General features: G+C 42.6%; 1 protein-coding gene across 3 annotated transcripts; it reads left to right on the top strand.

Annotated features, from left to right (window-relative positions):
• Positions 1 to 301: 301 nt before the first annotated feature.
• On the top strand, positions 302 to 13,123 carry prrc1 (proline-rich coiled-coil 1). 3 transcript variants are annotated; one of them, XM_041960032.1, is made up of 9 exons: positions 302 to 356; positions 2,959 to 3,076; positions 4,140 to 4,505; positions 6,617 to 6,762; positions 6,909 to 7,011; positions 7,118 to 7,281; positions 8,223 to 8,326; positions 10,010 to 10,112; positions 10,596 to 13,123. In XM_041960032.1, the coding sequence occupies exons 2-9, from the start codon at positions 2,980 to 2,982 to the stop codon at positions 10,803 to 10,805; spliced, it is 1,293 nt and encodes a 430-aa protein (XP_041815966.1). In that variant the 5' UTR covers positions 302 to 356; positions 2,959 to 2,979; the 3' UTR covers positions 10,806 to 13,123. The 3 variants fall into 3 exon arrangements, with proteins under 3 accessions (XP_041815966.1, XP_041815965.1, XP_041815967.1); XM_041960031.1 differs by having other exon boundaries at positions 314 to 356; positions 2,941 to 3,076; XM_041960033.1 differs by having other exon boundaries at positions 321 to 356; positions 2,964 to 3,076.
• The last annotated feature ends 686 nt before the right edge of the window (positions 13,124 to 13,809 follow it).

The following is a 13,809-nucleotide window of genomic DNA, read 5'->3' as shown; positions in this document are numbered from 1 at the left end:
TGCAGAGTTGCAGTGTAGCAGTTGCACAGTCTGATAAACATGTTCTGCATGTTCAAAGAAGACAGCTGAACATTAATTTCATGTAATGAATAAAAAGATTAGTGATGACTGATGAATAGAATTTGCAGCATCTTACTGATACAGCCTGTATCGTCACTGTAACTTTACTGTGGTGGGCTCATATCACATTCAACAGGTCTGGAACGGGCGGTAGAACCCCGCCGCAAGATGGCGGCAGAGACGTGTCAAGCCGGATGGAACAACGTCCATATATTTCTATGACGTGGCATTGCCTGACGTCATCAAAGTGGGTCGGTGGGTGATTCATGAGTGTGCTGAGCTAGTCCAGCTAGCAGGTCAGTAGTCAAACTCTTTCTTCTGTCGTTTTAAAAGCCGAACATGTAATTCGCTGATGCTTACATCCTGGAGAATTAGATAGACATGTTGACGTCACTTTTTCCATATTCACATCCTTCTTGTGCTGGAGCTGAGGGTGTTTGTACACGTGTACAGCTGAGTCGTGAACTGCAGCGTCCTGTGTTAGAGGAAGCTAACACTGGGTTCAGCTCTAACTCCAACAGGCTCGTACACAGGGACACGACACTTAAAATGTCTTCGTTAGATACGAGTATCATTGTTCTTAAACAACGTAACACAAGCCGGAACAGAGCTGTGACGTGTTGTCCTTTAAACGGCTGAACGCAACGTTTCAAAGCTTGGATGTCTGCTGTGTGTGTGCCGTTCGCCATTATATGATATATGCACAATTATTCCCCCGTGCAATAGAAAAGTATCCAAGCAGGAGTGTCGGTGTTATGGCCCGGGTGGTTTTCAGCAACGTGCACGCGTTGTGTTCGTCAGCAGCAGCTGTGGAGTTAGATTGTACCGGTTTGAAAGTACTTCTCTTTTTCCTAATGTATGCAGTCATATGGGGCTGTAATGTAGCATCGAGAAAGAACTTGATAAATATGTAAATGCTCTTTTAAAAATAAGCCCAGGGAAAGTCGTTGTTTTGGATGAACGGAAAGTTTTTTGAATGCTTACGTAAGTTATTTACGCGACTGCACGTGAATGAAACGTCAGCCTACATCAGCGATCTCTAAGGTGAAGTAGCTGCTGGGTTGTTTACTGGGTTGGATTTACTGAGTGTTACTAGATTTAAGTGAAGGAGGAGATAGTAGTGAAGTAGTTTGGAAACTTCAACAGCAGCGCTTCATAGATGAATAACATGAGATGGCTATTTCTTCTTCACTGTGGTCAAGTCCATCCAACTGTGTGATACAGAGAAGAATGGTGAATTTGTGATAATGCACAATGAATTATGATACACAGGGTCTAGCTAAGTTGTTAGGTTAGATATGTTGATGGGGCAGCATGATAATACAGAATACCTCCATAGTCAGAAAGATACATGAAGGTTGAGTGCACGATAATGATTCGAAGAAGACAGACAGACATTCTGTTATTCAGTACAGTGTACTGTAAGTTTTATATGGAAGGCTACAGTCTTATTACTTACACATTTATATCTGTTATCACAGTGACAGTCTGCAGACTCATTCATCCAGATGAGACGTGACTGTCAACTCTCACACCTGCCTCTGTCTGCCCTTCGCCTCTTAACACACACGCATAAATACAACAAAGACACACAAGCAAAATAACAAGTACACACAAACCACACTGCCAGACGCAAGCAGACACAACAAACCTCCGAATCAATACCAGCCCCTCACAAATACACACCTCGATTACTCACCCACCATCACCCACGAGAGCAATTACTCTGACACAGTCAACACTCAGTCACACTATCGCTCACTTTAACAGTCTCTGACTGTCACTGGCTAATTGCTGTCCACCCTCCTCAAAAAAGTTATGACATGTTAACAGAATTTACATCGACTATTCCACACCCCCCCCCCCCCCCCCCCCCCCCACACTAATAATTTTAGTTTTCTACACTTGTGCCTAACTATTATCAAATTCATGTCCCTCTTTACAAAATGGGAGTTGACCGTCATGTCTGATTTGAATGAATGAGTATACTGAATAAAATGTCGTGCTGATGAGAGAAATACGAAACACCATCCATGGATGATTTGGATGTCTCACAAGAGCATGTCCCACTTTCCCAGAAGTAACAGCTATCTCCACGCTGCGTTCAAGCTGGGTGTGAATTTATATTTAAGACTTATAGGCTGTGTGAGAGTACAAACAGCTGTCAGATCGACCGACAAAGCGAATGTAGAACTGATAACAGGAAGATTTTGCAAACGATTTATTGTTGTTGACAGTGTTCAGGCATTGGCACAGTAACAACCTTTCTCATTCCCTAGTCCTCACTTTAAGCATCGTGACATCACCATTGCAACCACAGTGTGACCCACGTGGATATCACCAGTTAAACTTGATCAACCGATGCTTATCCTCAGAGCTGGAATAACCTGTTCCTCCTCCACAGTTTCAGACGTGGACGCGTGATGATGTGACTAAACATTAATTTGATTATGTTCAAGGTGGCGCGGCATACTGCTGGTGTATGAACAACTCTTACTTTTAATATCAGTTTTGATCCACCAGCACAGTGCATCCTGCAATATGAAGTACAGATCTGATACCAGTGCTGTTTTTCCCAGATTTAAAATCTGTGCATCTCTCTGCATGTAACTCAGTGGATTCATTCTTATGTAAGGTACCATGACACCACTAAAAACTGAGCTGGTGGCCTGTTGTGACTGAATTCATGTAACTGATAGTGGGAACACCACATTCTACTGTATATTAACAGTAAACAAACTGCATTTAATGTGAATCAGTCTGTGTTCAATACCTGATGTGCGTCAGCAGGTGAATTGGATAGGTGCATCCTCTGTGTATGAACAGGCTTTCAGAATTGATGTGCAACAACACATTCTGATTCATCACATCTGATTGCAGCTATTCTCTGGGCTGAAGTGTAGGTAAAACGTTTAGAAGATGATGGAAGAGAGTGGGATTGAGACTACGCCTCCTGCCAGCCCTACACCTCCCCCGACTGTGGCTGCCACAGTCTCCTCCCCAGCAGTGACCATAGGTAAGAGACGGCTTGTGAAATGCTGCGATATGAACAGAGCAGGTTTCCTCTGTTGCAGTGAACTTTCAGTGTGCTTCAGTTGATACCTCCTGTCGGCCAGGAGGTTCATTTCAGGACACTATGAAAGCCAGATTGGAGAGACAAATTAAGGCTGGTAATCTATGGAAAAGTGACTTTATTATTATTATTATCCATCCATCCATCCATCCATCCATCCATTGTCTTCCGCTTATCCGGGGCCGGTTCGCGGGGGCAGCAGTCTAAGCGGGAATGCATTTGAGACCATTTTTCATGCTCTTCTTGGTGATGCATTAAAAGGCAATCTGACATCCCATAATTTATAATAGGCTGCAAAAAAAGCACTGCATTGATTCATCTATATTGAAAATATTAAACAATATGGCAATATAGATGTTGTGAAAAGGATCAAGTAAATTTACGATTGATCTTGACCTCAATATTGTGAGTTTTCAGCTGCTCACAGCTGCATGAGCGCAGGACAAAACACCACTAAAGCTCCACTCAGACAGGATTTACTTCTGCAGGGGATGCTCGGTGATTTTAATATTGCATATGCTGTGTATCACATGTGTATGTGATTTTTCATCCTCTTCACCAGTAATGTTTACAGCCTCAATTATCCACTGTGTTTCACTCACTGGCCCTCTTGTAATTTCAGTCCTGTCTGGAGAGACTGAGTTACAGAAGTGATTCTTCTGCATTTCCTGTTGATCTTATCAGCTCAGCACATAGTTTGAGATATGTGTGACAATGAGGTAAAAAAAGATTTGCTAGGTGGCAAGTGTACAACTTTGTCTGTCATGAAATTGCCTGCTGCGTGCTGTAAGCAGAAGTGAGCTGCATGTATTATAAGCCTGACAGACACCTTTCCTACACCTTGCCTAAAGAGACGGCATAGTGGTCAGAACAGCAGAGGCTTCAGTCCTCTGTCAGTGTCGCACATGATGCATTCAGGTACAGTCCTGCTGTATGTTACAGCTGCTGTAATTTGCCATTGGTCCAAATGTCCAAACCGCATCTTGTGGTGTTTGTTGTGTTTCAGGTCTGTCCAGCCCTCTGACCCTCTCAGGCACCAGTTCAGTGTCCACCGCTCTCCCCCCTGCTCCCTCCCTCCCTGCTTTCAGCAGCCCTCTGCCCATGGCCTCCCAGTTTCCCCCAGCCTCCACACTCGCCTCCCCCTTCACTAGCAGCTCTCCCTTCGTTCCTCTCAGCTCCGCCTCTTTGCCTCCTCTGGTCACCGACATAAAACCACCTCCCTCCTTGGCTCCCGGCATGCCGGCCCCCCCCGTAGGCCCGCCCATATCCAGCTTCTTCATGAGCGCAGGATATGACATCACACGGGGTCACGCCGGTCGAACGCCACAGACGCCACTGATGCCAACGTTCTCCAGTTCTACCGCCATGCCGGGTAAGAGCCGTGCTTGTCTGTTTACACTGTCAACATGTGGAACTGGGGCTCCCGCTTCATAAAGCAAAATGACCCGTTAAGCCCCCGTTATCCAGAGTTTCTCCCATCTCGCACACAGTATGTGCTTCAGAAAGCACAATGGAAGACAGACAACAAACTGAAGAAACACACTGAAACACTTCTATACTAGACAATGAATACAACCAGAGGATGCAGACAGCCAGTCTTCATGTGTTTAGACACTATTAATCCCTCCGTGTGGAGGCTGATACGTAATTTGTGCAAATTAAGCACCAGAATACAACCAGAAAATAATCTCACCACAAGATCCATTTAGTAGCTGTTTCACTTCACTCTTCACCTTCAAACAGCAGTTGAGAAAAAAAAACAGTTGAAAAGAAAATTAGTGTAGCTACAAGTCCAAGACAACCAGACCTCCATCTGTTGATGAGGGTCGTGTGATATGATTGAAGCTCAGCTGCTGTGGTGAGCTTGTGTCAGTGCAGATGGTTGTGCTCCTGTTTGGTGCCTCACAGTTGTTCGTCAGGTTGCGACTTATTAATGATGTACATCGACTTCAGCACTTATGATAAAAAGAAAATTCACATTACTTTTGAACCCACTGTGATGTGATTATAAGCACAGTGTTGTCACAGACTCAGATAACAGCCGTTTGGTGGTGTGGAGGTCATTTTAAATTGTGCTGCGTCTGAATGTCAGAATGTCTTGGGCTTTGTTGATGCCACTGCTGTTTAGCTTTTGCTGTAATATTTTACTCTCCATATTATACACTAAATGTTTACTGCTCCATGCCTATGAACATGGCAACAGTTCATCTTTATGTGTTTTCTTACTTAATGTGATCTGTGCTTGATGTCTCAGGTCTGACTTTGACTGTGATCATGAAGTCATGAACAAACAGCTCTTGAACCAGACTTTACCTGCTCTCATCAGCTTGCCAGGCTCATGAAAGACAGGCTTTTCACAATAAGCAGTGCTTTATGAAACACCCCTCTGGTCATGGATTTATTGGAATGTGAATGTGATTTGTGATACAATCATCCATCATGGCTTTTCCTGGGGGGGACTGCTCTCTGAGTCTACTTTCACTCAGACTCACAAACATTTGAAACGTGACCTGTTCATGTTTTCCTTTGTCTAAGTCAGCAGCCAGAAATAACAGCAATCTTCTCTGAATCTGATCCTATAGATCCGGGTGATGTGCTCAGTAGCCTTCTCTCTCACATAGTTGACAGTCATCCTCGACCTGTTGCACAGACAAAATAGCACTGAAACCATGTGCTTTGCTGCAGGTGTATAGCATACTCTGTATAGATCCTCCTTATCAGTATTTTGGCAGGCTTTATTTTTTCTTCTTTTGTTTGTTTTGTTCTTGGCTGCTGAAGCCAAATGTTGACTATGAACACCGGATGTATAGCAAAATTTTGCACCCAGACGTGCGCTCATATATTTTTTGCAGTAAAATTTAGAAAAGTGAAGAATGAGGCAGAATTTTTACAAATATGCATTTTAAGATGAATCACTGTATTTCGGGTTGGCAACTTAAATTGCTTGTTTTGCTGATCAACAGTCTGGTTTTAGTTTAGTCAGGACTAAGAAAATCCGCAAATATTCACACCTGAGAGGTGAAAAGCAGGGGATTTTTTTTTTATTATTTAAAGATGGATTGATTTACATGAGAGGTTATTTGAGTATCAAAATTTTTGCAGATTACTTTTCTGTTAATCAACTAGTCATTTCAGCTTTCCAGTGTAATGTACTGGCTGAAGGAAGGGGAGGAAGGGAAACTACACAGAATTTATGGGGCATGAAAGGCTGCAGGTGTTAGCTCACTTGTGGAACAATAAGCTAAACTATACAGTGGCTTTAAAGAGTACTCCAGTGATTCCGCATAACACTTCCGTAAAGTCAGCGGACTCAGATGAAACAATTAAAAAAAATGGTTAAAATTAAAGATATGCAGATCCTCCCGTTTCACTGTGAACTCTCCTCCTATGACACCCTTAGTTGAAAGTCGGTACAGTTACGTTGGTCATGTGGGTTTTTCTTAAGAGTTATTTTTTTAAAAGTTGTCCCTTCATCTCTTCAAGGTGTAGTGTCAAACCCCCTGGTTCAGCAGCCAGCCATGACAGGAGGAATAGACACTGGATCTCCCATCACTTTCCCAGAGGAGCAGGAAGATCCCAGAGTGTCTGGAGACACCAACACAGGTGGAGGCATCTGGGGCTTTTTCAAGGTAGCGCCACTCTAATCTAATGTGGTTTGACCTTACTTTAAAGTCCATTCCAGACATGGTGAGAGGAAGTGAGAGAGAAGAGGGTTGAATCGAGCCCTGCTCAGTGTTGTGACTGTCCTGTCCTTCGTTTGTCTGTGTGTCCTCAGGGAGTAGCTGGTAACCATGTAGTAAAGACAGTCCTGGACAAAACCAAGCACTCTGTGGAGTCCATGATCACCACTCTGGACCCTGGCATGGCTCCATACATCAGTAATTCAACCTGCTCTCTCCTCATCGTTACATTACCCGTTCATGGAAAACGCTGACTAAACGTTCAGATGCCCTCAATGAATGTTGCTGTGTTGTTGCTCTCCAGAGTCTGGCGGGGACATTGACATTGTGGTGACTTCAGATAAGGAGCTGAATGTGGACGCAGTCAGAGACGCCTTCCAGGAGGTTTTTGGGATGGCCATGGTCACTGGAGAGCCTGGTCAGTCTAACATCGCTCCACAGCCTGTGGGCTACGCAGCCGGTGTCAAGGTCAGTTCACTGCTGCTTCTCCAACCTGCTTTTCAAAAAAAATCCAAACCTTTCTGTGTCACAGTAACAGAGAGGACAGAACTACTGTGGTTGAACAGGATCAGGATCAGTTCTGACAAGGGTTGCAAATTTCATGCACAGAACACATCAACGATCAATAATCAGTTAATCATTAATAATTAATAGAGTAACTTTCTGCAGTTAATGCAGTCCAACAGTCAGTCGTTATAACCGCCTTGTTGACTCAAAGTGACTCTGAGAATGAGAACACAGCGATAATAATTTGAGAATTGTATCTTTTTATTTCTATAATATAATACAGTAATTGGTTTGATAACAAAATGTTTAACGCTTAATGTATGTGTTTCAGCATTTCCTGACGGTCCATGCTGTAGTTCAAAATTCCTATTTTAACTTGTTAAAGACTGGATGCAGAGCATTTTCCAGCAAAATGAGTGAAGTGATTAATTGATCAAAATACAGTAGCTAATGGATTTTCATTTGTTTAACTATTCAACTAATCATCTAATCTTTTTACTAGAGAACTCTGTTGGATGAAATTTAGGTTGTTCTATTCTAAGTTACAGGCAAATGATCAGAAGTCCTGTCTCTCTGGACAACAGTGCTTCATTCTGCTCCCTCTTCCTGCTGTTCTTCAGGGAATTACCAAGAATTACCAAGATATGCTACAACTTGGGTATCTGAACTTTTGGGGAACGTTATAATATGAGACATTTCTTTTGAATATTTGAGGGTCATTTTTAATCTTTAGTGCGTCAAGGTCAGGCATTACATTTGTTCATCTTTTGGGAACGGTGAAGTGAACAACTTTCACAACTGACAAAACATTTCCCCGTAGTGTTTTCAATCACAATCCTGCACAAGCTGAGTGTGTGTCTGTTTGTGTGTGTCTGTGTGTGTGTGTGTGCGCGCGCGCGCAGGGGGCTCAGGAGCGCATTGACAGCCTGCGTCGAGCAGGTGTGATCCATGAGAAGCAGCCAGTGGTCTCTTTGGAAAACTTCATCGCTGAGCTCTTTCCTGACAAGTAAGATTTGTTTCTTATTCAAACTGTTTGAACAGGCTGTCTCATTTAACAAACACACACACACACACACACACACACACGCCTTACACACTCAGTGATGGGGAAATGATACACACCCCCTTGCAATATCCCTGCAATAAACACTCCCTCTGGATTTGGGAGGCTATAGTTAGTGATAGTTTGTAGTGTGATGGACTGAATCATATGTTTACATGTGAAAACACCACATCTGGACAACAAACAACAAGAAGCCAAAGGTTTAATCTCCTGTTTGGACACTGTTTGCTTTCTCCTCCTCTGCACCACATTTACCACATGTTGTTTCAATAGAGCCAAAGACCCAGTTTATCATTTGACAATAGGAATGTTTCTGAAATGCAAGTGCAAAATACAATTCAGACTCATATTGTGACATAGAGATGATGCTGAATATACAGTGGCCCGCAAACGTTTGGGCATCCCTGGTCAAAATTTACTGTGAATAGTTAAGTGAGTAGAAGACGGACTGATCTACAAAAGGCATAAAGTGAAAGATGAAACATTCAAAGTTTTAATTTGAACTCTCAGATAACTTTTATCAAGGTGACCTTAATTAGGTTGATGGCTTGTTTACAGTCATTGTTAGGGAAGACTCCTCAAACCTTGTCCCAACAATCAGCAGCCATGGGCTCCTCTGCAGCTGCCTCACACTCACAAATTCAGATAAATGATGCCCACAAAGCAGGAGAAGACTGAAAGAAGATAGCAAAGTGTTTCCAGGTAGTTGTTTCCTCAGTTCGTAACATAATTAAGAAACGGAAGGAACAGTGAAGGTCGAGTTGAGGTCTGGATGACCAAGAAAACTTTAAATCCTGTTTGACTGCAAAAGACCTTCAGGAAGACTTAGCAGACTCTGGAAGGGTGGTGCACTGTTCTCCTGTGCAGTGACACCTCACCACCAAAGGTATGTTAAGCACGGGGGTGGATCGATCAGGCTTTGGGCTTGTGTTGCAGCCAGTGATACAGGGAACATTTCACTGGTAGAGGGAAGAATTCAATTAAATACCAGCAAATCCTAGAAGCAAACATCACAGGGTTTATAAAGAAGATGAAGATGAAGATGGAAAGAGGACAGGTTAATGATCCCAAACACACCTCCAAATCCACAGTAGACTTCCTCAAGAGGACTAAGCTGAAGGTTTCGCCATGACACTCGCAGAGTCCCTGACCTAAAAACGACTGAAATCAGTGGATAGACCTCAAAGGAGTGCATGGAAGACAGCCAAAGAACCTCACAGAACTAGAAACCTCTTGTAAGGAAGAAATGTGCAAAAATCCCCCAAATAAGAACTGAAAGGCTGTTGTAGCTGGCTCCAAAAAACCTTCACAAGCTGTGGTACTTGCCAAAGGGGGTGTTACTAATTACTGACCAATCAGAGTGACCAAACTTCTGATTCTGGCCCTTTTTTGTTTTTTAAAACTGTATAAGTCAGAAATTAAAAAGTGATCTTTCTTAAAATATTAAACAAATCCATCACCCACTGACCTCAAAACAGTTGTCCTGGAGGTATCGTTTAATAAATGACTGTCCATCCTGTCTCATCTGAACTGTCCGAATGCATATGATCAGTTCAGCGTGTGTGTACATGTTAATAAATGCAGATGTATAAAGCCATGAATTCAGAATCCTTTTGTTGTCTCCAGGTGGTTTGACATCGGGTGTTTGATCCTGGAGGACCCTGGTCTCAGCATCCACATCGAGGTCTTCACTCAGGCAACTCCTCTGGCTCTAGACATCGTCCAGCAGGTAAGCAAAATGTCATTTCAGTATCCATTTCAGTGTCTTAATGTCTCTGATAATATGGTTCTTATGGGTAAAAAATCAGGAAAAAGTGAAACATTGAGACAAAAGTTAAAGTTACTAGTATTATTTACTAGTCTACTTCTTCTACTTCTGCTACTACTTCTATTTACTAGCCTCTGAGGAAAACATGCACTAATATTCAGGCCTCACCCCTCTCTATGACAGCCGGCTTCCAGTGTGCTCATTAAGAACAACACTTGATTTCAGAGGTGGTAGGACAGTCTCCTTCCATCTATTATCTATACCCCCTTCTCCTGTTCAGGGTGGTGGGGGCTGGAGTTTCCCGGCTAATGATGCATAGTTAGGGCTTACTTGGCACTGACACCTTGCATCCATCACTTTCAGCCTTTGAAGCTTTATTTAATATAACTCACTTCAAAACCTCCAGCAACTCATAAAACAGTTTTGAAACCTTCCCCTGTGCAGGCTCAGTCCCTGACCCCTCCTGACTACAGCCTGCGCTGGTCAGGTCTGATTGTGACGGTGGGTGAGGTCCTGGAGCGCAGCCTGGCCAACATCAACAGGACAGACTGGCATCAAGCCATGACGGGCATGACCCAGCGCCAGATGATCCAGAGCGCTGCCAAAGCTCTGGCTGGAATCTACAAACAGCAGCTGCCACCCAGGACTGTGTGAGGCTCAGTGGTTCCAGTTTCTGTCACAGACTGGGAGGAGGTGGAGACACGTTGTAGGAGAAAGTAGCTGATTGGACAGCGAGGTTCCCATCAGTCCGCCATGTGTCCGTATGGGGCATATCCAAATATTGACTGACATCTCAACATGTCAGCAGGGTTTTACTGAAAGGCCATCATCAGATATCCAATCACTACTTTGTTGCCAACTCAGACTTCAAAGAAGACTTAACCATTAACTGATTATCTCGTCACCCTCCAAAGATTATTACACATCATGGATTAAATTATCTGCAGTCTTAACACATATGTTGCAATATTTTGTTTTCTGGTTTTGTTTGTGAATGCTTCTGGTTATTGTATACATGGACTGACTGGCTGTGTCCCAGTTGTATTCTTTATACTGAAGGTGGTCCCAGATCCAAAGTTTTAAAAAAGCCGACTCAACCCTTACTTGCATTAATTAATTTTTAAAACTGGATCTAATCCAAAATGTGGTCAACCCAGACAGACAGACCCAAACAGAGAGCGAACGCTGTGGCCTGAAACCTGATCGTGTAGAAAAACGTGACCCCACCTGACCCAGTTAGACTGAACATAATGTGGACCTGGCCTGACTCGGATCTTGGGTTGGGTCATGGATACAAGGAACTGAGTGGACCCGTCAGGTCCTCTACTATATACTGTAACTTAAACACACACTTAAAGGACCAGTGTGTAAGATTTAGTGGGATTTATTGGCAGAATATGGCAGAAATGGAACGTGATATTCAGTTTTATAAATTCTTAATCATATGAAAATAATAACTATTGTGTTTTGTTTACCTTAAAATGAGCTCTTTGTGTGTAGAGAGCCAGCCCAGACCGGACAAACCAAACCCTGGCGTGCCTTTTTTTGTTTTTTGCCACTAAATCCTACACACTGGTCCTTGAAGTTGGCCGTGCATTATTGTGGCAGTTAATGTTTAAGACACTAGTGTACTGTTTTGTTGTAATAGGACATGATAAATGGTATGTGCTGATATCCTGACATTACTGCCAATTTCACATTTTAAAAAGAAATTGCCGATAAAATGTTTTTATGTTTATTATTTTCTATTATATGATTTTATTCCATGTATATTTCTGTTTTCTGAGTTGTTGCTACAGCCGCTGACTCACTGTCCACATTTTTTTTCTCTTTTTATTTCCTCTGTTTTCTTTGTTGGAAACCATGGCTCCCGATACTCCAGTGATTATGGAAAAATATTTGGTGTGGTTAAATGTTGATTAAACACTAAACTATTTGGGAATACACAACATGAATCAGAATAATGAAATGATATCCATATTAAAAGGAGATTTGACACAGGGCCTCAAGATCAGGTGATGATGGAGAACCCACCTTTGATAATGTCAGTTGATTTGTTTTTTGTGCTTTATTGCATATTCCCATATTTTCTTGCAAAATGAAAATAACCTATGTAATTTACCATAAATCGTTTTCCACACAGTGAACGTGCACCCTTCGAGGGGAGCCTGGCGGTCAGAGATCAGAGAAGCTTTTCGAAACACTGAATCTATATGAAGCAACTGTGCTGAAAATGGTTTGTTGTTTTGAAGCATTTGATGCAGTCCAAAGGGTGATCTGTGCTAAAAACCCATTAAAAAGTAGTCTCTCTGCTCTCATTGATAGTCTGTTTAGTAAAGGTTAAATAATATAAAATGACCACATTTAAACAGATTTTTCCGTTCAGCGCTACGGCAGATTGACGATCACAGCCTGAATTCAAAATCAGCGTGACGCCTCTGATATGAGCGTGACGTAACAAAGCCTCATTTGTGATGATCATTGGATTTGTGCACCATTGAAGCTGGGCTTCACTAGTTCCCTGCTTTACCCTGTTGGTAACACAGCCTTGCCCTCAACACGTCACTCTAAAGCAAGTTTAGTCCACATGCTGGTTCTTTCCACATGTTCTTAATTTAGTCCATCTAGAGACAGTATATGGTGTGCTACTGGGACACGGCTACAATGGCGTGATGGGTCAAATGATGTCATCAAGTTGTATATATAATGTATGAGCTTAAAAAAATCATAGTATCACATTCATTGATTCTTGCTTTTCTTTTTTTGTTGCTACATATTTGCCCACCTTACCTGTTGTGCTGTTGTATGCACCCGTTAGCTAAAAACACATTTTGACCCATGAGTAATTGCAGCAGGATGCTAACAGTAACCCGGTTTGTTGGGTTTGGGTGGAAAGAATATTCTTCTGTGTACTTTGTGTCTTCTAAATGTGCCTTTTTACACAAATACAATAAATCACTTTTTCAATGCTGCATTGTTTGTTCCTCATTAACTTGTTCACAGGTAGTAAATTCTCCAAGCACTGATATGCGCTGACACATACAGGGTATTCCACTAGATGAAATATTCAAGTATTTTTAGACTTACTGTATTTATATTTTACAACTCTTTCACCAACAAAATGCATGTTGCAGAATAATCATCCATCCATCTTCTTCTGCTTATCCGGGGTCGGGTTGCGGGAGCAGCAGTCTAAGCAGGGATGCCCAGACACTTCCTCCTGCTCTTCCGGAGGGACCCCGAGCGTGTCCTGGGTCTTCCCCGGGGCCTCTTCGCAGTGGGGCATGCCCAGAACAATCAGTCAATCAAAAAGATAATTGCCATATTGCAGCCCAACGGACTGGAGAGCGAATGGGTACGTACTATGCATTGTGAAAAGAACAGGATCAAAGATTGGTGCTTCAGGATCACCAGGAGCACCACATCATCCTGACATGAGATGATCAAGACTACATCATGTTTTGTACTCTCTTCATTCACCATCTCACTACTTCATTTCTTGAGCTCACTGAGCATACTCCAACTATGGAGCGTGAGATCTGTACAGTGCACTTCTTAACGTTTTTACTGTTGCAAGGTGATAGCAGATATTTTTTCTTCTTTCTATGACAGCTTAATTTTTCTACACTCTTCTTCAAGTGTTGGTGCTTCCGGTCTT

The sequence above is a fragment of the Chelmon rostratus genome, chromosome 19 (genome assembly GCF_017976325.1).
Source record: "Chelmon rostratus isolate fCheRos1 chromosome 19, fCheRos1.pri, whole genome shotgun sequence".
NCBI classification, from domain to species: domain Eukaryota; kingdom Metazoa; phylum Chordata; class Actinopteri; order Chaetodontiformes; family Chaetodontidae; genus Chelmon; species Chelmon rostratus.
Note: the sequence above shows the minus strand (reverse complement) of the source record. Positions and strands in the feature narration are given on the sequence as shown.

What these genes read in the sequence shown, in the direction of transcription:
- prrc1 (XM_041960032.1), top strand. Translation starts at nt 2,980, where the DNA reads ATGATGGAAGAGAGTGGGATTGAGACTACGCCTCCTGCCAGCCCTACA. An exon ending in GCATCTGGGGCTTTTTCAAG is followed by an intron (nt 6,763 to 6,908) that starts GTAGCGCCACTC and finishes GTGTGTCCTCAG; the next exon opens with GGAGTAGCTGGTAACCATGT. An exon ending in CTCTAGACATCGTCCAGCAG is followed by an intron (nt 10,113 to 10,595) that starts GTAAGCAAAATG and finishes TCCCCTGTGCAG; the next exon opens with GCTCAGTCCCTGACCCCTCC.